The following is a 23,026-nucleotide window of genomic DNA, read 5'->3' on the forward strand; positions in this document are numbered from 1 at the left end:
TGTCGAGAGCTTGCTGCATCATTCTTGATTTCTGTATAAGATAGCTTTCCCATAGACTGTAGTACACCATAGACTGTAGTACTTCTTGTAGTATGCCTGTGTTGTTGGTGTGGGTGGGCCAAATGTGCCTCCAGCTCTCACCTGGAATTTTCTGTCTTTCAAAAAGTTACTGTTTAACTTGAGGGCTCTACCAGCAATTTTTTTTGCTCATCGTCCCTCTTATTAGGGTATCATGAGGTACTGCTGTTAAAATCCTCTTCACTCTCTTCATTATTTCGTAAGCGGCATTACGCAATGCCCTGAAATAAAGTTTCTGCTGCTTATGACCCACTCATATCTGCTAGAAGGGACAACTCTCGAAAAAGATTTTTTTTTTTGTGTGCTGTGTGTGTGCTGCAGTTGAGCATTCATTTCTTGACATTTATACATCTGTAGAACCAACTTCCTGACAGAGTACTTTATATACCTGATTATGCTTATTTGTACAGTGCTTTTGAACAATACCTATTGATGCAGTGAATGTTTGCACCCTCGAATTGTCACGAAAGCTAGTTGTTTTACAATTGCGCTCTTTGCTTTCGATTGGTCTTAGATTTTGCATAAGCATGCCCCCTATGCAATAGTATATGGAAGTTTAAGGGTTCAATAAAAGGTGATGAACTAAATCTAAGTGTAAGAGCTTTTTTTTTTTTTACCTATGACTCCCATCGAAATGCGACTTCCATGGCTGGCAATTCAGCCGCTCGCCTTGTGTTAGCAGCAGAATGCTATAGCCACAGTAGCAGGTGAATAAATTGAAGAACAATATTTTTGTCTATATATTTTTTCTTGCCTGTATGCAAGTAAAATTTGGAATAAGTTTGTCATTGGAAAAAAGCAGTTTATGGTCTTTTATTGAATAAACCACATATTGTATATAGTTGAAATGCAGAAATTTGTTCTAAAATCCCCAGGTGACATGTTCTTGCAAGTAGCATGGTATTTGATTACTTATAAAGATAGTAATCACAACGGATATCGTTATATGGGTTTACACACTAATATATGTGATCACAAACTTATTAGAAACTTATTAGAATCATGTAAGGCATGAATGTTTCTGCACACTTGATCAGCTGTGAACATGCAACTGCTTGTACTTAATATACTCAAAGTTTTAGAGCAAGGGATGCAACTGGCTGACTTCACTGTACAGTTTTGATTTACTTTTCTTTAACGTGGCATTTTCTACTGTTCCATCCCCACAAGAACAGGCTGTTTGCCTGCTTTTCGCATTGTTGAACGAGTTTTACATGACGGTGCAGGAGGGTACGTTGTCACTGTGCCACTATAGCAAGCGAATAAGTTACTTAATTTACTAGCTGTAGAGTTAATTATCTTTCAAAGCAAATGTTAATACAGGTGCGGTAAGGATACAAAGTCCGAAACACATTCAATGTTTATTGGTTTCTGTGCAAGAAAAAAGATTCTCCAGAGAAGAGGTGCAACTTAATGTGCATGTAATATTCGAAAACAAATTAACGACGTTGTTTATTCAAGCCACGGATTTAATGCTATCGTAGAAAATTCATTACGATAGCCTACACTTTTTCTCTGTCAAATTTAATAAGTGGGGTAAGATAGCCTTACCATAGGGAAATGCATGGGGTATTCACGCTTGAAAATCGTCAAGAAAATACAACTGAACGGTACCGCGTTCAGCACAGTGTTGAAACGTCGGGTACTTTGTTGGCTTGTCATTTGTCCTTGCCGAGGTTGAAATTATTTAAGCTGCTCCGTACGCGCGATTTTTGTATGCTGTTCAACAAAAGAAAATTATGATGACCCCATGAGGCTATGTCGTCTTGTGGCAACTCTCAAAGGTGTGCGAAGCAAAATGCACTTAATTTGCTGCGTAGCGTGTCACCGAACGCGTAGAAATGGGAGAATGGAATATGCGGTACAAGTTTTTTATTCTCCCTTCGCTCCCTTATTCTCCCTTCGATTACCGAATTCGGTAATCCACGTCTCCGCGCATTGCACTTGTTGAGCGAGATACCATTTCCCAAAACAAACCGGCGAAATAGCTCTCCACGCAATTTCGACGGAAAATCGCAGCCATCGCTGTGACTGTGCGACCAACCGGTTGGTCGCAGCCGAAAATCGGGGGGTCGGCACTGCGACTGCGATTTTCGTCGCAAACGACGGAAACTGCACTTCCGGTGCGACGAAAATCGCATCATGTGAAACAGGCTTCACTCTCGCGTGCTTTCCCGCGCACCTACAGCATGCGGCGCGCGGCCGCGACTTTATTGCACTTCTACGCGGACCCTCACGGCGGCCCCGACGCTGACGACGGAAATTCGCCTGCAGTAGCCACATAATTGTTGTCGCAGTATAAATGCTGAGGGAAGCAATGTGTAATTACTATTTCTCTGTTTTAGGGTATAGTTGAGGTAAAACAAATGTGGAATAGGTTAAACTGCGTCATATCCATGAGGAGACCGACTTGTCTATGGCATAGATAAGCTTGAGATGACGTTTTCTTAAAGGTAAAGGCTTGGTTGCTAACAGTAGTAGCAATAAACTTTACTGATCATAAGAGCGGGTGACGTCAGTGTAATTGTTTATTTGTGTCGCTGTCTCAGAGTGCTCACGATCATGAGGCTTTGAATTGGTTGCTTGCTGCCCTCGAAAATTCCTTGTACGAGTACATTCAATCAACCGATTACGTGGAATTTGACCTATCAACCTATCAAGAACTTTAAGATTGCTAAAGGCGAGTTTATAAATTGCATAAAAATTGAGCCTATTGATTTCATTATTGACTTGCGCACTCCATGCCTAACTAATATTTTTTGTATTTATCTTGACCACATTTAGTTGGGGTGTTCGTGTAACTAGGACTAAATTTTCACAATGAGCTGTGCAGCTTAGACAAACCAGACCAACTGTGTACTGTTCTTATTCGTCTTGAGTTACTCAGGCCACGGCCGCTCGATGAAAACGCGTTTTGTTCGAGCAGCCGTACCCAGAGTGTTTTTTGAAGTGGGAATCTGCAACCGCCTTTGATTACGCGCTGAACGCCCTTATGCGGAAGCCCGCATAACTTGTTCCTCCTTCTCCGATTCTTTTGCTGCCCACTTGCCTCAATGTGTGGGGGCAATTGCTAGCCGTATTGAGGGGCATTTCTTTAGATCGCCAATAACGGGCATCACAGGGCCAAGGCATGCATCCTATAGCCAGTGATGTGCGATATGCCTCAGCGCAGACATCGATGACCACGAAATACAACAAGGGTTCGCGAATTGTGGGCATATGCAGCGCGCCCTCTCTATGATGGGAAGAGAGCGAGCAAACGTTTCTTGCTCCAGCATGACGAGGGTGTTGCTTGAACGGGCTCAAAAGAGGTTCGTCTAACTTTCTGCAGGCCTAAAAATGATACCGCATTCGAATCGCAGAGCTATTTTACGATTTGGCGGCAGAAATTGTCGTCACAAAAACGTGTACAAAGCACGTCGGCGTTTTGATCCGCGCGTACCCCCGCAAAGGCCCAGGCGAGGCGATAAGGAGTCGTCGTTAGGACGAATTGCGGGGTGGTCATGCGCTGAACCGTAATGGGTTGATGAGCGCCATCACTTACGCACGTATGTACTGATAAGCTGACCTGCTGCGCAGCGTTCACTCGTCAAGCCGATGACAGAGTCCGAGAAGGCGGTCGGGGGACATGGTCGGACGCTTGTTCCCGGCTCTGGTATGTGCAGCGGCGGCGGCGGCTGCGGCCCCCAACTGCACTGTGGCCGCCATCGAGCAGTTCCCGCGGCCCCTCATGAGCCCCGAATTCCGCAAGCAGGGAGGCATCGTGGTGCACGTGCTAGCCGCTCTCTACATGTTCGCGGCGCTGTCCATAATCTGCGAGGACTACTTCGTGCCTTCACTGGAGGTCATATGCGACGGTTGGTCCACGCGTTTTTCTCTCACACACTGCACGAGGGAGAGTGCTCGCTCGCCTTTCAACCAGTTCGAACAAGCACTCTCGGTCGTCCCAAACCTTATCTGCAGATGTTATGAGCGTACTACGTCGCGTTCCGAAATGAGGACTCCTGTGTTGGGGCCTGTGTTCGACCTGCCGCGAACGCCGTCGAAGTGCATATCGCGCGCGTGTAACAACAAACCTGCATTACTGCGCCTGTCACGTCACACGCGGACATGGAAGAGCTAGTGAAACCATCTCTTGTGTTCTCACGTGTGCATACCCTGTGCCTTATGTTGCGCTGCACGAGTAACTGAAGTGTGCAACACGTGAAGTCGCTGCTGCACGCGTTAATATTTATATGTCGTGGTTCAACGAGATCGCATGTTGTTGCTTTGAAAGCTTCATTGAGCCACCTTTTATTCCCCTCACCTCTTTCCCCAACACAGGGTATCCAGCAGGTATACTTACACTGGCCAACATCGCTGTATTCTATTTTTTTCTTTCTGCCTTGTGCTGGGCCACATTTTTTTTTCAGCTGTTGGCTCGAACTATGAGGCTCGAACAGCTGAGCACAACTGCGGTTGAAATTCGCTGTGAAAGCGACGCGAAGTATGCAATAAAAAAAGGGAAACAAGCAGCACGCCTGCATCAGATGAAAAGCTTCAAACATGTGAAACATACATGTACAAATATTCATATGCAGCTGCCCAAGCGTTGTCACGGATTTATTTATTTACAAAATACGAGGAACTTTCACTAAGATTCAATTGGAAATAGCATATAGGAGGTTAAAAAAAAAGACAACGATGCGTCATTGGTTTAAACAGTCTAAGACCTAGGGACAGCTGAAAAAATACTGCAAGATCCACAGAACATTCACGACCATTGTAATTTTAACATGAGCCAGAAACAAGAAAGATGACATTACTAATTCACGCAAAAAAAAGACATGGTTCGCAGAATTTGTATACATGCAATCAGCTTAATTATGATGAAGGGACACCGAACATGGTGCGTAGTGCATGTTCAAAGTTTTCAAAGTAACAGCAGCTTCTGCCAAATTATTCTACTCAACATTTGTTCGTGGAACAAAAGACAACTTATGTACATTAGTCCTCGCAATGTGCGTGGTAAGGTTGCAGCTGTTGGCGGCGGGTTGTTGTCGTTAGTGCAGGTGTGTTAAATTGTGTAAATGAACGACCTATAGTTTTATGTGGAGTAATGTATGTAGAAAGGCTGATATCCTTATTTTCCTTCTGAGATGCTGTGGCTGAACATTGTCATTGGTCATTAACGCAGATGAGGAATTTCTTTTATTACATTTGTTGAAAGTCAACCGCACTGCTCGCCTCTGGATTTTTTCAATCTCCAAAAGGATGTTTTTTAATGTGGGGGTCCCATGCAATTGTAGCATATTCGAGTTTTTATCGGATTAGTGTATTGTAAGCCAAAAGCCTCACGCTGCTAGGTGCTACATTTAGCTTGTGTAGGAGTAAGCCAACGTTTCTTGGAGCACCTGAAGTAATACAGTACTTGTGATCTGTTCAGTTCAACTGTAAATTTAAAGTTAGTACTCGGTACTTATAACTCAAATTCTGCAATAGATGAACTATACTCGAATAAAAAAAATTGAAAGGGTTCATTAAAAAATTAAATTATGGGTTAAACACATTGGCAGGCTAGTTGGTTTGAATCCATGATAGAATGTGTGAGCGCAATTTGAAGGGGTTCCTAAAAAATTTAATTATGGGTTAAAACACGTTGGCGGGCAAGTTAGCTTGGATCAATGATAGAATGTATAAGCGCGACTGAACGAGGATGTAGAAACAGACACACAGAGGCAGCGCTATATTCAACTATATATTTTATTTTCGCACGCATCGATAAATATAGGCCGAAAGAGCGAAAACAAACGCGACAAAAAAGAACGTTCGGTGGAAAATGTCGATGAACCGTACACGTGCCTAAGACATGATCAAAACACACACAGCAATAATTACAGCAATGAACCTATGAATCGCATCTCTTTTTTAGATATCGAGATAGTTGGCTTGCTCACGCACTTCTAATGTTTGCACTTTCACAGGCCTCGACAATCTCCCTTGTCATCCTGCTATTAGCCCTATACAAAATAGAAGTACTTTAAAACATGGGTTTACAGGGACAATCTCGGCAATGTATGCCCAAGTAGCCCGAGCTTACTTTAGGAACGTTATATTGATGCTCTTTTACTCTCTGATTGATGCATCTGCCAATTTCACCAACGTATGTTCTTCCGCATGAAAGCGGATTGGCATATTTATTTATTTATTCATTCATTATTTATATATTTATTATACTTCAAAGATCCCTAAACGGGACATTGACAGTGTTATGAGTGCAGGTTACAAATTCCTTCTCATGATGTGTAGAAAATATGTTCCTTTTGTTATTCTCTGAATTAATTTGCTTGCACAGTGTTAGGGTTGGCGTCTGGCACCACGTGTTGTAAGGAATTTGAACCGACCATCTCACCCTGCCTCGTCGAAATGAGGCATGACTTCTCCTGCTATTGTTGGCGTCCCGCTCCACGCGCAGAAATAACTTTCTCTCACCCGACCTTCTTCCGCCAGGCCTCGTCGAAATGAAGCGTGACTTTCTAATTCGCCATGACCATTTCGAGTGTCTGCCTGTCTGCCGCAAGCCCCACAGTGTACAGGCCTCTTTTGTATGTGTATGTGTGTGTGGGTGTGCGAGTTTCGAGAGACCCTTTTCTCGAATTGGACCTAGAGAAGAACTTCCACGAACCCGCAACGCGCAGAAGAGGCGGACAAGCGTCTACAATTCCAGGAGGCGGGACGACCTCTTCCTTTCAGCAGGCTCGGTATAACCAGGGGAGGAGGGGCCCTCTTTCTGTGCCGGTAACGTGACGTCGACGGAAGAAAGATCCTGCCCACGATTGTAGAGACCCTATTTAAGGGGCTCCAAAATGTACTTTTGATCACTTCATGCTCTTACCATTTTCCTTCATCTACCTTTGAATAAATCGTGCAAGTTTCGCACTAGAAATCGTCTCACCCTTGCTTGGTCGCTATGGCCTACTGGATGCCTGCAGCCCGCCGACAACGCCACGCTACCCAATAAGTAACGTCGGTCGAGCTTCAATAGGCAGGCGTCGCTACAACTCGGGAGTAGTACGATACGCTACCCTGGAGTACGCAACAAACTGACTGGCAGCGATTGGGATACGGAACCCTGGAGACCCCTACTTGGACGACAACTACGAGATCGTAGGCTATTCGTGCTGGTGACAACGTTCAGAAGGAAGGTGTCTGGATTCATGACTGCATATGGTGAGTGCATGGCTTTTCTTCACTGAGATATCACTTGGCTTTTACGTTTTTTTTTGGAAAGTACAGTGCAGTGATTTTTCTTTAACTGTTGACGGAAGTTTTGAGTACGTCAAGGTGTTTATAGAGTGAAGAGTTGGCAGCACTAAGGGCAGCCATGAATTTGAAGGCACTAAAGAAGCCGGAATTGTTGAGCTTGGCCAAAGAGTTGGGCCTCCAAATTGCCGATTCAAAGAGAAAGCCGGAGATCCATGAGGCGATCGAAGCGACCGGGGCAGACGACGATGAACTGACGGAATGCTTAGAGAGCATTGAGGAGAAAGAGGAAGAGCGTAAGCGCCTAGAGAAAGAGGAAAAAGAAGAGCGTAAGCGCCCTGAGGAAAAGGAAGAGCGTGTTGCCCGCGACGCACTCTAAATGTAGCGCCTAGAGATTGAGCTCTTGAAAGCTCAAAATTCTGAAAAACCTAGCCCAGAGGCACGTGAAAGCGAGCGCAGAATGACAGACCTAATGGCACCCTACGCAGTAGGAGGGGACATAGGTTTTTTTTCTGGTACAGTCTGAGCGCACGTGTGAGAAGGCGAAATTCGCGAAAAACACGTGGCCGCAACGCTTGCTTACGTTACTGCCACGTGAGGTAGCTGATATCATTGCCGCATGGGTAAAGAAGAAGCAGAGGACTTCGATCAAGTCAGAGCGAACCTGCTTAAAAAGTATAGATTATCAGCAGAAGCATTCAGGCGAAAATTCAGGGAAGTCGAGAAAACCAAAAGTGAGTCATACTCAAATTTTGCATACACCTTAGAGGTAAACCTGAAGGAATGGCTCAGAGAAGAGGGTGCACTCGGCGACGCTGAAAAGACAATGCAGTGCGTTGCTTTAGAACAGTTCTACCGCCGGCTGCCAGTAAACATCAAATATTGGGTTCAGGATAGGCCAGGCGTAGACACTATCATGAGCAAGGTTTGAGTACGGGCTAGTTGGTATTCCATGGTATCAATCGTCACTTACAGCGCATACATAGACGGATGACAAAAAAGGGTGACGTAGACAAGCGCTGAGCGCTTGTCTACGTCGCCCTTTTTTGTCCTCCGTCTATGTATGCGCTGTAAGTGACGATTGATACTATCATGAGAGCGGGCAATCTCGCTGAGGAGTACGTAACTCTCTGTGCGGACGAAGCCAACGAAGCTCTTAAGAAGGAAATGAATAAATACAGACCCGACAAGCCAAAGCGATGGTCAAAGTGGAGTCGGTATAGAACGATAGAAAGGTCAGATTCGATGAAAATTAGTGACCACAGCAGCAAGGGAAAGGAGGGGTCACCCGAACTTAGGGCAGAAAGGCAAAAGAAAAGAAAAACTTTCGAGGCAAAGAAACCAGTAGTTTGCTACAACTGCCAGCAAACGGGGCATATCTCCGTGGGATGCAAAAATTCCAAACTAGTATTGACGTCACTAAGTAACGTAGAAAATCTGAACTTGCTAGAACCATACATTCGAGATCTCGTGGTAAACGACAAACCATGTAGAGTGCTTCGCGACTCGGCAGCCACAATGGACGTAGTGCACCCTTCGTACGTAGAGGAAGGTCAGTTCACGGGAGAATGTGCTTGGATAAGGCAAGCCGTGGAAACCTTCAGTGTTTGTCTCCCTGTGGCCAAGATTCGTATCGAAGGCCCTTTCGGAGTACTGGACACTGAAGCCGCCGTCTCGGCACATCTCCCGCCGCAGTATCCGTATTTGTTTTTCAACAAATCAGAGGATTTGCTATGACGCAAGGCAATCGGGTTTAGTGAGGGAACAGTGGAAACCCTAACTCGTTCCAAGGCAAGGGGGCTCGTGGTCAAGGCCGTGTACGAATGTCCAGTGGTGAAGGGTGAAGGAAACAGGTTTGACTGAGGATTCGTCACCCAGCACCAAACAGGACAGCTCTAAAGGGGATAATGCGGAAAGTGCACCAGCTAAGGAAAAGGTCAGGAAAGCAGCGGAGCCTGAATTGTCTCGCGAGGCAGAATGCAGAAAGTTATTGAACATAACCCCTGCCACAATGATCGCTGAGCAGGAAATGCGTAAGGCACAAAGCTATGCTGAGCATTACTATGACAGGACGGCTCGCACGCGACGCTTTGAAGTTGGGGAAAAGGTAATAATCCTGAAACCCTCGTTGAATAACAAACCTGAGGAGATGCCTGTCGACTTTGCAGAGTTAACAGCCGTGACGGAGGCAGAAGACATTCACGAGACCATTGACAAGTTAGTAGAACAGGCGGAGTTGAATCCCAATCAAAGGGCCGAACTGAGGGAACTTGTGTTTGAATTTAAAGACGTATTTTCAGACACACCGGGCAGGACCACTGCGATCGTTCCCGATATCGAGTTAACCTCGTCGAACCCAGTTCGTTCGAAAGCTTATCGCGTTTCGCCTCGTCAACGTGAAGTCATGACCGCTGAAATAAACAAGATGTTAGAGCTAGGTGTAATCGAGCCAGGAGAGAGTGATTATACCTCGCCTCTTATCTTAGTTAGGTCCCAGGAAAGGAGCCGCGACCATGTATCGACTACCGCAGGCTCAATTTAATCACGAAGGATCAGACTTATCCAATACCCCATATCGAGGAAAGCTTGAGAAAGTGAGCAGTGCTAATTTCATCTCTACGATCGATTTAGTCAGAGAGTATTGGCAGGTTCCGTTACCGAGAGGGAAGCAGGTTTGCGGCGTTTATTTCCCAGATGGGAACCTTTCGTCCGAAAGTCCTGAGCTTTGGATCGAAGAATGCGCCATATTGCTTCTCTAGCCTTATGGACCAGGTACTACGAGGAATGGAGGACTTTGCACTTCGAACCGTGCTGCGAACCGTGCTGTGTCGTCTACGAGAGGCCAACTTAACTGTTAAGGCCCCCAAATGCCAATTAGGGTGCGCGGAGGTAGCTTATCTAGGTCATGTAATAGGGCAAGGTCATCGTCGGCCTTCCGAGGTTAAACTGACTGCCATAGACAACTTGCCGCAACCACGCACCAAGTGGGACATCAGGTCATTCCTTGGCTTGGCAGGTTATTACCAAAAATATATCCCGCGGTATTCCGAGATTGCGAGTCCTTTAACGGATGCTCTCAGAAAAACAGAACCACAAACGGTAAAGTGGGATGACGCAAAAGAAAAGGCTTTTAGTATGCCGAAGAACGCACTAACAAGTCAGCCAGTGTTGAACGCGCCCGACTACTCTAAGCTATTCATTCTTCAGTGTCAGGCCAGCGACAGGGGTATGGGGGTGGTGCTCTGTCAAAAGAGAGATGACGAGAACGAACATCCTGTACTGTACGCCAGTAGAAAGCTTTCAGTTCGTGAGGAAGCATACAGTGCATCAGAAAAGGAATGCACCTGCGTAGTATGGGTGGTGCAGAAGCTAGCTTGCTATATCGCTGGTTCAAGGCTCACCATAGAGACTGACCACTGTGCCCTCACATGGCTGCAGTCAATGTCTGCGAAAACGGTTGTCTTTTGCGCTGGAACTTGGCCCTTCCACAGTACAGCTTCGATATTCGCTACAAGAAGGGTAAGCTTAACGGCAATGCTGACGGTTTGAGTCGTTGTGCCTAGAGTCAAAACGCACTAGCGTCAAACACACTAGCGTCAAAACGCGCGCGGCACGCCGCCGGCGGCGCGCCGCGTGCCGCGAAACCTGCCGCGGAACCGGTTTGGTCTGCCGCGCAGAGGATGGGTCGAGGAGCCATTTTCGGCCGCGTGCCGCGAACCAATGAGAGACGTCCGGGCTTTCTCCTAAGCGCCACTTCTTGGCTACTGCCGAAGTTAACTTCCAGCGGCGGCGGCGGAACCACGATCGACGACCGAGCGCTCCGAGCCAGCCGCGACAAACAGCGCTAGTGCTTCGTCTGCGTGCCTTTTGCGCGCGCCGCCGTCGCAACAGCAGAGAACACACAAAGACCAAAACCCTCATCGTCGTCAGAACATCGTCGTCTGCATCTGCCATTGCAGGAATCAACGCGATCAGCGCGCTGTCTGCTAACCGAGCAAGGAAAAGCGCGCGACAACTGCGATATCGCGCCTATGCTCGCGCAGTTCGAGGCAAGGCGAGATCAGCGCTGTCACGTGACTCCGCGGCGGCCGCCGCGCGCACAAACGATGTGGCCTCTCTGCCGCGCGGCGTTCTTGCCACCGGCGGCGTGCCGCGCGCGTCTTGCCGCCAGTGTGTCCGTACCTTAAAAGCCTCATGCTCACTCGGGTTTCCGTGGCATTTGTACGTTCGTTCGTACGTTTTGCGAAGCGTAGCCGATTGTTAGCTGATTTTAATAAACACGTCCTAATGCTTTCACGAAATGGCTGTTTGTAGTGTTCAGGGGGGAGGGATGCGCGTAAGGAATGGGAAGGGTGTAGCGGGTTTTCTTTTTTTTTAAAAGCCTGGTGTGTCTTGGAGGAGGGTGGCCTTGTGCTCGCTGCTTTTTGGTTGTGGGTCCGGCACTGTTCTGGGGTGACTGCTTGCCCACGCAGGAGGCGAAAATTTGCGAGACCTGCTTGGAAAAAGAATTTCACCAGACCAGACCAGGGAGAAAAGTCACAAGAGCGGACACGTGGACTGATGACAACTCCAGGAATCTACCAGCTACGAACTAAGGGTTCATCACCTCTAAGGGGAATTCTGCTACCGAAACGCCGATCCCTCGTACAGCGGCTGCTGGCCCCTACACGTCGGGATCTTCCTCCCCCGCCGGAGATGCTGTTAGGGTTGGCGTCTGGCACCACGTGTTGAAAGGAATTTCAACGGACCATTTCACCCTGCCTCGTCGAAATGAGGCGTCACTTCGCCTGCTATTGTTGGCGTCCCGCTCCACGTGCAGAAAGGATTTTCTCTCACCCGACTTTCTTGCACCAGGCCTCGTCGAAATGAAGCGTGACTTTATAAATCGCTATGACCATTTCGAGTGTCTGCCTGTCTGCCGGAAGCCCCGCAGTGTACAGGCCTCTTTTGTGTGTGTATGTGTGTGTGGGTGTGCGAGTTTCGAGAGACCCTTTTCTCGAATTGGACCTAGAGAAGAACTTCCACGAACCCGCAACGCGCAGAAGAGGCGGACAGGCGTCTACAATTCCAGGAGGCGGGACGACCTCTTCCTTTCAGCAGGCTCGGTATAACCAGAGGAGGAGGGGCCCTCTTTCTGTGCCGGTCACGTGACGTCGACGGAAGCAAGATCCCGTCCACGATTGTATAGAGCCTATTTAAGGGGCTCCGAAATGTACTTTTGATCACTTCATGCTCTTCTCATTTTCTTTCATCTACCTTTGAATAAATCGTGCAAGTTTCGCACCAGAAATCGTCTCACCCTTGCTTGGTCGCCATAGTCTACTGGATGCCTGCAGCCCGCCGACAACGCCACGCTACCCAATAATTAACGTCGGTCGAGCTTCAATAGGCAGGCGTCGCTACAACTCGGGAGCAGTACGATACGCTACCTTGGAGTACGCAACAACATCTTCTGGACGCTCAAGGGCAGAGAGAAGCACGTCCACGTCCGGCTTTGCCGCTATTCTTCGGAGATTATATGAAATACAACGAATGTATGATACCACGGCAACTTTCTTTGCTGTAGCAGTGCTACTGCTTCCCTGCGATGCGTTTTATACTTCCTGCTCAAGCCCTCCACGACCCATGTGAGCATACGCATCAGGTAACCAGAATCTGCCAGGCGCTTGGCCTGATCTCTGAAACTGGTTTCCACTTTGTGGCCACAAGATTTCATGAGAGAATTATTGAAAGAAGATGTTACTATTGCGCGTTTTACGAGTTTTGAATGAGCGGAATGAAGTGGTAGGACTGGCTTGTTGCCTCTCGGCTGATAACTCCAGCATACCTTTTGTGATAAAAAGTACAATCCCAAATCACACCTTATGAAATTGCCTATGGGGACTTAATACGTCAACAACAAAGGAGACAACACTTCAGCGACCGAGGTTAGGGTTTTTGAAACCGCCGATTCAAAATGACTCGATTCGTTATTCAAAATCATTAAGAAATCTTCAAAAAATCTGAACAATTGTTCCAAATTTGTCAATGCAGTCAGTTACACATTTCATCTCGTCATTATGCGGGAGAGAATAGTAGAGGTCTTTCTAGTCAATAGGAAATGTGACAAGGTTCCCGTCTTTTCAGTCTTTAAAGGACGCGTAAGTCGAGTTAGCATAAAAGATAAGTTCCAGAAATTTGTCGGAAGTCAAACAAGAAGTGTTTTGAAATCAAACTGTTCGAAACTTGTCAGTGCTATCAATTACACATTTCATCACGTCATTCTGCGGGAGAGAATCATCATCATCAGCCTGATTACGCCCACTGCAGGGCAAAGGCCTCTCTCATACTTCTCCAACTACCCCGGTCATGTACTAATTGTGGCCATGTTGTCCCTGCATACTTCTTAATCTCATCCGCCCATCTAACTTTCTGCCGTCCCCTGCTAGGCTTCTCTTCCCTTGGAATCCAGTCCGTAACCCTTAACGGCCATCGGTTATCTTCCCTCCTCATACATGTCTTGCCCACGCCCATTTCTCTTTTTTGATTTCAACTAAGATGTCTTTAACTCGCGTTTGTTCCCTAACCCAATTTGCTCTTTTCTTATCCCTTAACGTTCCACCTACCATTCTTCTCTCCATAGCTCGTTGCGTCGTCCTCAATTTAAGTTGAACCCTTTTCGTAAGCCTCCAGGTTTCTGCCCCGTACGTGAGTACTGGTAAGACACAGCTGTTATACACTTTTCTCTTGAGGGATAATGGCAACCTGCTGTTCATGATCTGAGAATGCCTGCCAAACGAACCCCAGCCCATTCTTATTCTTCTGATTATTTCAGTCTCATGATCTGGATCTGCGGTCACTTCCTGTCCTAAGTAGATGTATTCACTTAACTACTTCTAATGCCTCGCTACCTATCGTAAACTGCTCTTCTCTTCCGAGACTGTTAAACGTTACTTTAGTTTTCTGCAGATTATTTTCAGACCCACTCTTCTGCTTTGCCTCTCCAGGTCAGTGAGCATGCATTGCAATTGGTCCCCTTAGTTACTAAGCAAGGTAATATCATCAGCGAATCGCAAGTTACTAAGGTATTCTCCATTAACTTTTATCCCCAATTCTTCCCAATCCAGGTCTCTGAATACCTCCTGTGAACAGGCTGTGAATAGCATTGGAGAGATGTAATCTCCCTGCCTGACGCCTTTCTTTATAGGGATTTTGTTGCTTTCTTTATGGAGGACTACGGTGGCTGTGGAGCCGCTATAGATATATTTCAGTATTTTTGCGTACGGCTCGTCTACACCCTGATTCCGTAATGCCTCCATGACTGCTGAGGTTTCGACTGAATCAAACGCTTTCTCGTAATCAATGAAAGCTATACACAAGCGTTGGTTATATTCCGCACATTTCTCTTTCACCTGATTGATAGTGTGAATATGGTCTATTGTTGAGTAGCGTTTACGGAATCCTGCCTGGTCTTTTGGTTGACAGAAGTGTAAGGTGTTCCTGATTCTATTTGCGATTACCTTAGTAAACACTTTGTGGGCAACGGACAGTAAGCTGATCGGTCTACTATTTTTCAAGTCTTTAGCGTCCCCTTTATTATGTTTTAAGATTATGTTGGCATTCTTCCAAGATTTCGGTACGCTCGAGGTAATGAGGCATTGAGTATACAAGGTGGCCAGTTTTTCTACAACAATCTGCCTGCCATCCTTCAACAAATTTGCTGTTACCTGATACACCCCAGCTGCCTTCCCCCTTTGCATAGCTCCCAAAGCTTTCTTTACTTCTTCCGGCGTTACAAGTGGCATTTCAAATTCCTCTAGACTATTCTCTCTTCCGTTATTGTCGTGGGTGCCACTGGTACTGTACAAATCTCTATAGAACTCCTCAGCCACTTGAACTATTTCATCCATATTAGTAATGATATTGCCGGCTTATGTCTCTTAACGCATACATGTGATTCTTGCCTATTCCTAGCTTCTTCTTCACTGCTTTTAGGCTTGCTCCGTTCCTGAGAGCATGTTCAATTCTATCCATACTATACTTCCTTATGTCAGCTGTCTTACGCTTGTTGATTAACTAGGAAAGTTCTGCCAGTTCTATTCTAGCTGGGTTAGTTCTAGGGTTAGAGGCTTTCATACATTGGCGCTTCTTGATCAGATCTTTCGTCTCCTGCGATAGCTTACTGGCATCCTGTCTAACGGAGTTACCACCGACTTCTATTGCACAATCCTTAATGATGCCCACAAGATTGTCGTTCATTGCTTCAACACTAAGGGACTCTCCCTGAGTTAAACCCGAATACCTTGTCTGTAGCTTGATCCTCTACTTTCCCTCTTACCACTAACTCGTTGATTGGCTTATTATGTACCAGTTTCTTCCGTTCCCTCCTCAAGTTCCGTTCCCTCCACTTTCGGCTGACCCGCTTGCGGAAAAAGGTATTCATTATCCGCATATTATTCTGTTCTGCAACGTCTACAAATAGCTCTTCCCTGCTATTCCTAGGGCCTATGCCATGTTCCCCCACTGACTTGTCTCCAACCTGCTTCTTGCCTATCTTGGCATTGAAGTCACTCATCAATATAGTGTGTTTTGTTTTGACTTATTGCCCTCCAATTCCTCCAATAGCACTGCTAGACTGGCCTCACTAGATAACGTTCTTGCTTTAAACGTTGCCAGGTTCAGATTCCAATGGCGGCCTGCCCGGATCCAGCGATTCTTAGCACCCTTTGCTGCGGCACAGGTCTGACTGCCGCCATGATCAGTTGCTTCGCAGCTGGTGGTGACTGAGGGCCGGGGTTTGATTGTTGTATTCATATAGGAGGTTGTGGCCAAGTACTACACCAGGGTGGCCAATCCTGCTCTGGTGAGGGAGTGCGTAACCGGTTCTGGTCACCGGGATCAGGCCGCACTCCAGGCCTTGTTTATGCAATTTCATCAACACGCAGATTTTTTTTTTCATCCGGTGAAAAATTGCGCGGCACCGGGATTCGAATCACGGTCCTCTTTGCACGCGAGGCGGATGCGCTACCTCTACGCCGCCGCTCCAGCCTTTTCCCAAGTTCACCTATCACGTGACGCGTTGCGCCAGAAAGGAGGTCCTGCATTCGCCGCCAAGGTTGTGGATGGCGGCGCTGGCTAATACAGCCAAGTAGGGTTCCTCGATGCATAGTGCCTCTTTCAGGTGGCCCACGCTTTTCGGGCTCATCTTGGTTCTTTCCAATACGGAGGCGCTGGGCGTGTGGCGGCTGCAGATTAACCACCGGGCAGGAAGAAAGGGAAGGCGGGCGTGCTAAGCGCGATAGCGCCGTGATTCAAATGCAGATTTTCTGCTTTACCATCTGATAAGCAGTTTGCTTGAATAAATTGCTCGTTTCAAAAGAGGTTAATAAAGGGAAAATGAGACATCCACCCAATCGTAGCAATTGCTACAAAGGAAACCCATGGGGGTTCCTCGAAAGAAAAGCCTCGCAGTTGAAGAAAAATCCGTCTTGGTCTGGGACTTGAACCCGGGACCGTCGCATTTCCGGGGCATCCGCTCTACCATCTTACCTAACCACGCGGCTATAGCAGACGGCAGGGCTTTTCTTTCGAGGAACGCGTAAGGGTTTGCTTTGTAGCAATTGCTACGATTGGGTGGATGTTTCATTTTCTCTTTATTAATTGCTTCCCTCCACCTTGCGGGTTTCCGCAGAACTATTACGTCAAATCGAAAGAGGCTGTTTGACACTTTTCGCGAGTATCGCAACTTGAGGGTGGCATGATTTGTTTGCGAGGTTACCCCCTTTTTTATTTAGTCATTTCACTCGTAAACGTCCCACAAATATTACTGGAATTGTACAGTTGGATGAAATATTAAGTTTGAAGCTTTTCTAATAGTAATATTGTTTCTAATGGTTTTCGTATCGTATTTATGAAAGTAGGAAAAGAAATTAGGAGACGTCGCGTGAGCAGGCCTGCAGCAGTTCAGGTGCCTAGTGAAGAAGAAAAAATGCACTGAAAACAGTTTTCAACAATCAAACACAATTTATTTACAAAAGCAAGCACTAAGTAATTCACTTTATAAGCTTTCAGCTAGGTTATTTGGTTAAAATGTGGTTGCCCTAGTGCAGGCTCGTACCTGCTACAGTCTTGCTAGCATAACACTCAGCCGGCTTTGCAGGAGTGTTAAGCCATCGCAGATAGATACGGAGACATGTTTAGACAAATTGCTCAAGAAGTTCTCCAATAACATTTTCCATCACATCAAGGGTCGTGGGCAGTGTTAGCTGACATGAAGGCTTTCTATGGCTGGACCGAGCTACATAAATTAAAGATAGTAACAATTACAAAAATGCTGTCGAGGTACTAGGGTGAGAAGTAAACTTGCCTGAAATGCATATATAAGGTATACAGATGGTGGTGTGCCCAAGTATTTGTGCGCCCACAAAGAGCATGTTATTTTTATGATGTCCACATCAAGTTCCTTTCATACTGCTATGCAGCAAAAGCTTGGGCAGACTTATGCATTATCATACTAGGAAAAAGCATTTTCATGCACAAGTACGTGTAAGCTCTGAATGAAGTTGAAGGTTGAAATAGTATAGAAAGCTGCAGTTTTCCTCTTGTGCTTTTATGTACATTTGTAGCGCTAGCTTGCACTGTAGAAATATTACTGTGTAACATTCCAGTTACTGAGTTCTGCTATTTACAATTGAGGGCACTTTGTTGAAATCTATTAACTGTTCAAGTGTGCACACACTTCACGGGTGCCGCAGCGTTTGACATGTCAGATGACCAGTTGGACGGCATTTTCGTCACTAGAAGGGAACTTTGCGGTTGTTGTGAGACAAAATGGTGGAGGACCTAGAAGGTGCGCGTGTAACAGCACGTTCAAAGGAGCGGAAGGTGTGACGTGCAGTGTGCATTCTGGCTTTTGTGAGCTTCTCTGCGCCAGTAGAAAGCGAGGAGACAGGCGCTGATGTCCATCATTGCGCAAGGGTACAAGAGAACACAGCGATACGAGTAAGAATGAAAGTTACAGAACTGCAGAATACATTCATAGCACACAGGGAATCTAGGTGACGACAGCAGCAACAAGCATATCATGGCAGACACTATGAAAACGCCCTTATTTTCGAGCTTGCTTTTCATATTATATCTCACCACCAAAGATACTGTTTCACTTATTATAAATTTAGGCTTTACGTAACCCTTCACTACACAACTTTAACATTTCTCGTCAAATCATGAATACTTTGCATTACGTAGACATCAACTACAGCTGAGTCTAGAAAATGTGTCACCAATTTCACAGCATTAAATGCACAATGCAATTATTTGCCATATGTTAGACCACCACATCTTACTGACACTACAACAGTGTGTATACACGTCGCACCTGCCGCCACACACTCCTCAAGTAACGGATATGCTGCGTGCGAGTTGTGCCAAACATGCCAATAACAGTGTCTCGAACAGCCCGCCCTCTCAAATAATGCATTCTAGACCCCGTGTTTTGGGGCAGACCGTGTGGTATGGGGTCGCCGTTACCGTCGAGCTCACTACTACTGCTGCTGCTGTCGTCATCACTGCCATCGTCTGATTCTATGTCGCCCTCAGAAAGGCGAAGGTTGTGCAACACAGCACATGCCCCAACAATGTTGGCCGCACGTTCCGGCTCGTAGAGGAGAGTGCGTTGTCGCTGCAGACAACGGAAACGGCTCAACCCAATGAACCTCTTCACGACGGAACGCATGGCGGCGTGTGCTTTTTTGTACGTCCCCTCAGCCATCTGCACTGGAGGATGGCCGGGAACTGGGGTTAGGAGCCATGGCTCCAAGGGGGTAGCCTCTGTCACCTGCACGAAGATGGATATAGTGCATTGAGTACTCCTCTGACAAGCGGCAAGTTGGCAACTAAGTTACAACATCATTCAACAAAGGTAGAGGTCAAAGGTCGTGAGTCTCAAGTAAAAGCATGAGTTGGGCATGTCCGTACCCGACACAAATTGTTAACCAACTTACAAGCGCACCACTCGGTGCCTGCCAGAAGCAGAAGAAATCAACACTTGTTAGTGTTATCAATGACACAGTAGTAGCACTAATGTGTGTTCATTTCTTTTGCTTTTGATAGACAATAGGTACAGTAGCAGCACTAATACGTGTTACTTTCGTCTGCTCCTGGCAGGCACCTGATAACATCCTTGCAACTTAAAACTTTGAACATTGCCAATGGTGGCAGTAAATGCTTTCAGTTTTTCTACTCCTGGAACTTGCTCATGTGCTTGTAATTCAGTTAAAAGTTTGTGTTGGGGCGGACACGGCGTTCTGTTCGCTACTGAAGCGTGGCTGCGCCAAAAGATGTTTCGTCTCACGGAGGAGGTATTCCCCCAGAATTGGAACCGCTGGCACAGTCGTCCGCCAGATGAACGAGTCGTGGTCCCACCCTGGTCGTATAGGGTCCACGGCCAGGATCCTCATGTCCGCGTCGCAGATCTGAGGAAATATGGAACAGAGAAAGTGCCCGCTGACAAGACCAACATAACTGTCAAAAAGTACCGGCACTAAAGAAAACGTGAGGTGCACTTACGAACATGCAGTTGAGGGCGTAGTATCCCTTGTGGTACATGAATGCAGCCTTGCGCTCACCCTTGGGTGCGATAATGGCTATGAGGCTGCCGTCCACGCATCCGATAACGCCGGTAATAGCACCGCGCCGAAGGAAACGCTCCTTCACGGCTGCCTTTTCCTCTGCCGTCTTCGGAAAATGGACCCACTTGTTGCGAGCCCCCGCGTTTACGACAGCCTCTGCCATGCATCGCACGCACTCGCTCAGAGTAGGCTGCGACACATGGATCGTCTCCTCGCTCCCTACGGACGTTTGGAAGCTCCCGGTGGCGAAGAAGCGCAGCGCACACAACACCTTCCGCTCCAACGACAGTCCCGTCGCTCGCACCGCTTCTAGCTCCCCCGCCAGTTCCGCGCACAACAATGGCACCGCTGCCTTCGAGAGATGAAAATGCAGTCGAAAATGGTCATCCGGCACGTCAAACGCGTCGTCTAGCTTTCCGTGTCCACGTCAGCGACGGCAAAGTGCCACCGCCATAGCGATGAGAGGGGCAGCCATTTTCTATTCCTTTGGAAACGACCCTGCCTCTGGCCGTACCAGAAATTTACGCCTTACGCATGCACAATGAGTGCGTCAGCGTCACTTTGGCGTTTCACGTTTTTGCGCGTTCCTGACATCGCGTGATTGACAGACACAATGAGCTCGGCGCGGTCATTTTCGACCAATGACAGCGCGGTGATGGCCGCAAAAGGCATAAAAAAAGTAATAGAATTCCTACAATATCGCACCACTGGAGGAACTAGCCCTTAACAGACTCGCTTAAAAGCCGCAGTTTCGCCTGAAAGGTGAAGCATCGATTGGGAGAGAAAATTAGTTGACATCTATGCAAAGTAAGCATAGTAGAATTATTGGCCGTATAAACTTGTAAACATTCACTTATTAACTAAATTAACAAGCATAATTTCACGCGCGCACAGGCACGCATGAACACAGCTCACTCGATGACCGCGGACACTCGCTGTTAAAACGCTGGCGTGAGGAAGTGCCGCAGCAGCAGCGAGCGAATGGACCTTCGCGTTGCCTCTCGCTTCAACGCGAACTAAGCGGTGAAATTACAGTACACACGAAGCTATCAGCGGTCGGTGGTCAGATTGCTTTCATGATAGGGCACGCGCGGCCGCACCATATGCAGCAGCCACCGGAGTAGAACGTCTTTGGACTTTATACTGAACATCATGGCGACGGCGACCACGAGGGAAGAAATGCGGCTGAGTGCCCATATATTTCTTATCGCAACAACAACAACAACAACAATAATAATAATGATAACGACACGAGGTATCCGGTGCCGCCATGCATGATAATCATTCCACTGCAGTGCTACACCGCCATGCATGATAATCATCCCATTGCAGTGCTGCACGTGGACCCGGACGTGGCTGGAGCGACGTTCATGGCGGCGGCCAGCTCGGTTCCCGCCATAGCCGCCTCCATAATCGCCATCATGGTGGCCAAGGCAAGTGCCGTGCCCTGTGTAGACTTGGGCTCTAATCCAGTTTTGCCAGCGCACTGGCTTTAACACCTCGCGTTCCTCTTCGTTAACTTCGCTCTGTCCGCCTGCTTGTTTGCCTTGTTGCGAGTCGACACGCTAGTGCACATTGAAGAGTGCTAACGCAATTATCGAGAAAAAAAAAAAGAAAACGTGCATTGGAATTCGGATAAGCGAACGCTGTGCCATATAACCTGCAGCGCCGCCACGATCCCCTGATGCCGACGGTGATGATGCAAGTTTCCCCAGGCGTGAAGCGTCCCTGCCGTAAGTAGCACGTTTAAAGTTTAACCATAGAGAAAGAAATTCGTCAAGGGCAGACATTCGGCGAAAACTGGCAACAGGAAATACGTCACGCTAGTATTGATTCCAGCTGTTAGCTGACGCGAGCATTGGAGGAAAAAGAATGTGAAACGAATCTGACGACGTTTCATTTTTTATTCTCTCCCGCTAAAACTAAAAAAGTTTTTCGTACAACCGAACTTACACTTTGCGGCTTATTTTTCTTGCGTTATCTGGCGACCAGCCAATGACAGGCCGACGGCAGGAGCATGCTATAGAGTTCGCCTGTTCGGTTACTCGTCTGTCTTATCTTTTCTTTTTTTTTGGGAGGGGGGGTGTAGCCTGCTTTACTGGGCTATCAGCGTATTCTTGCGTTCCTTCTGCACTTCGACACGGCACCACTGTGCTATTGGGCTACAGCGAGGGGAGAAATATTGTTAAATTTAAATTATGGGGTTTTACGTGCCAAAACCACATTCTGATTATGATATAAAGTTTGTAAACAGGGATGAAGTGCCTCAGACAGGCTGGCCAACGTTTCGATAGGAGGACCTATCTTCGTCAAAGGCGGCCTCGTCATCCTCGGCGTGTTAGTTTTTAATGGTTAGTGCAGTGACGTCACGTGCGGGTGTTGTCGCTGGCGGCTGGTTTTAAAGAGATTACAAGAGGAAACAAGCGCTGTCGTCCGACGTCTGTGAGCTTCATTCTCAAGACGAGGGGACAAGAGGGTGAGAGTGGGCACGCGGGGAGAAAAGAAAAGAAATAGAAGCAGAAAAAAAGAAAAAAAAGAAAAAAAGGGGGGGTGGGGAAAGCCAGGGCGGCGCCAAGACAGACAAAAAAAGGGGGGGAGTGAAAGAAAAAGAAAGAGAAAAATGAAATCTTTAAGAAATACGGGTGCTTGGGAGCGTGTTGAGGATGCGAAAGGTTAGGAGGTATTCAGGGGGAGTCGTTGGCGGCATGTTTTTGAGGCATTAAAACGGCCGGTCAAGCGGTCAGCGCGCGAGTAACACAAAAGACAAAAAAAAAGGGAGAGAAAGGAGAAAACCCAGACACACAAAACATGAGGCACGCTGTAGTGGAGGACTCCGGAAATTTCGACCACCTGGGGTTCTTTAACGTGCACCTAAATCTATGTACACGGGTGTTTTCGCATTTCGCCCCCATCGAAATGCGGACGCTGTGGCCGGGATTCGATCCCGCGACCTCGTGCTCAGCAGCCCAACAAATATTGTGATAGTCTGCCCTGCATTCCAAGCAATTTAGGCTTACGGCGCGGGACCGAGCATTGTGACGCAGTTAGCGAAAAGCAGCTCGCCTGTTGTGGCGCAGTTAGTTTGGCGTGTACTGTAT

At 47.2% G+C, this 23,026-nt stretch overlaps 1 protein-coding gene across 3 annotated transcripts in view; it reads left to right on the forward strand.

The window, feature by feature from the left end:
* The first annotated feature begins 3,679 nt into the window (after positions 1–3,679).
* The window catches only part of LOC135908777 (probable sodium/potassium/calcium exchanger CG1090), a 141,007-nt gene continuing 121,660 nt past the window's right edge, over positions 3,680–23,026 (forward strand). For all 3 annotated transcript variants that reach the window (XR_010566417.1, XM_065440618.1, XM_065440619.1), the window contains exons 1-2: positions 3,680–3,935; positions 21,261–21,361. Coding sequence is in view for 2 of the 3 variants with exons in the window: in XM_065440618.1 (XP_065296690.1) it covers positions 3,707–3,935; positions 21,261–21,361 (330 nt within the window). In the remaining variant the exon portion in view is untranslated. The remainder of the gene's footprint in view (positions 3,936–21,260; positions 21,362–23,026) is intronic.

This window comes from Dermacentor albipictus, chromosome 1 (assembly GCF_038994185.2).
Source record: "Dermacentor albipictus isolate Rhodes 1998 colony chromosome 1, USDA_Dalb.pri_finalv2, whole genome shotgun sequence".
Lineage (NCBI taxonomy): Eukaryota > Metazoa > Arthropoda > Arachnida > Ixodida > Ixodidae > Dermacentor > Dermacentor albipictus.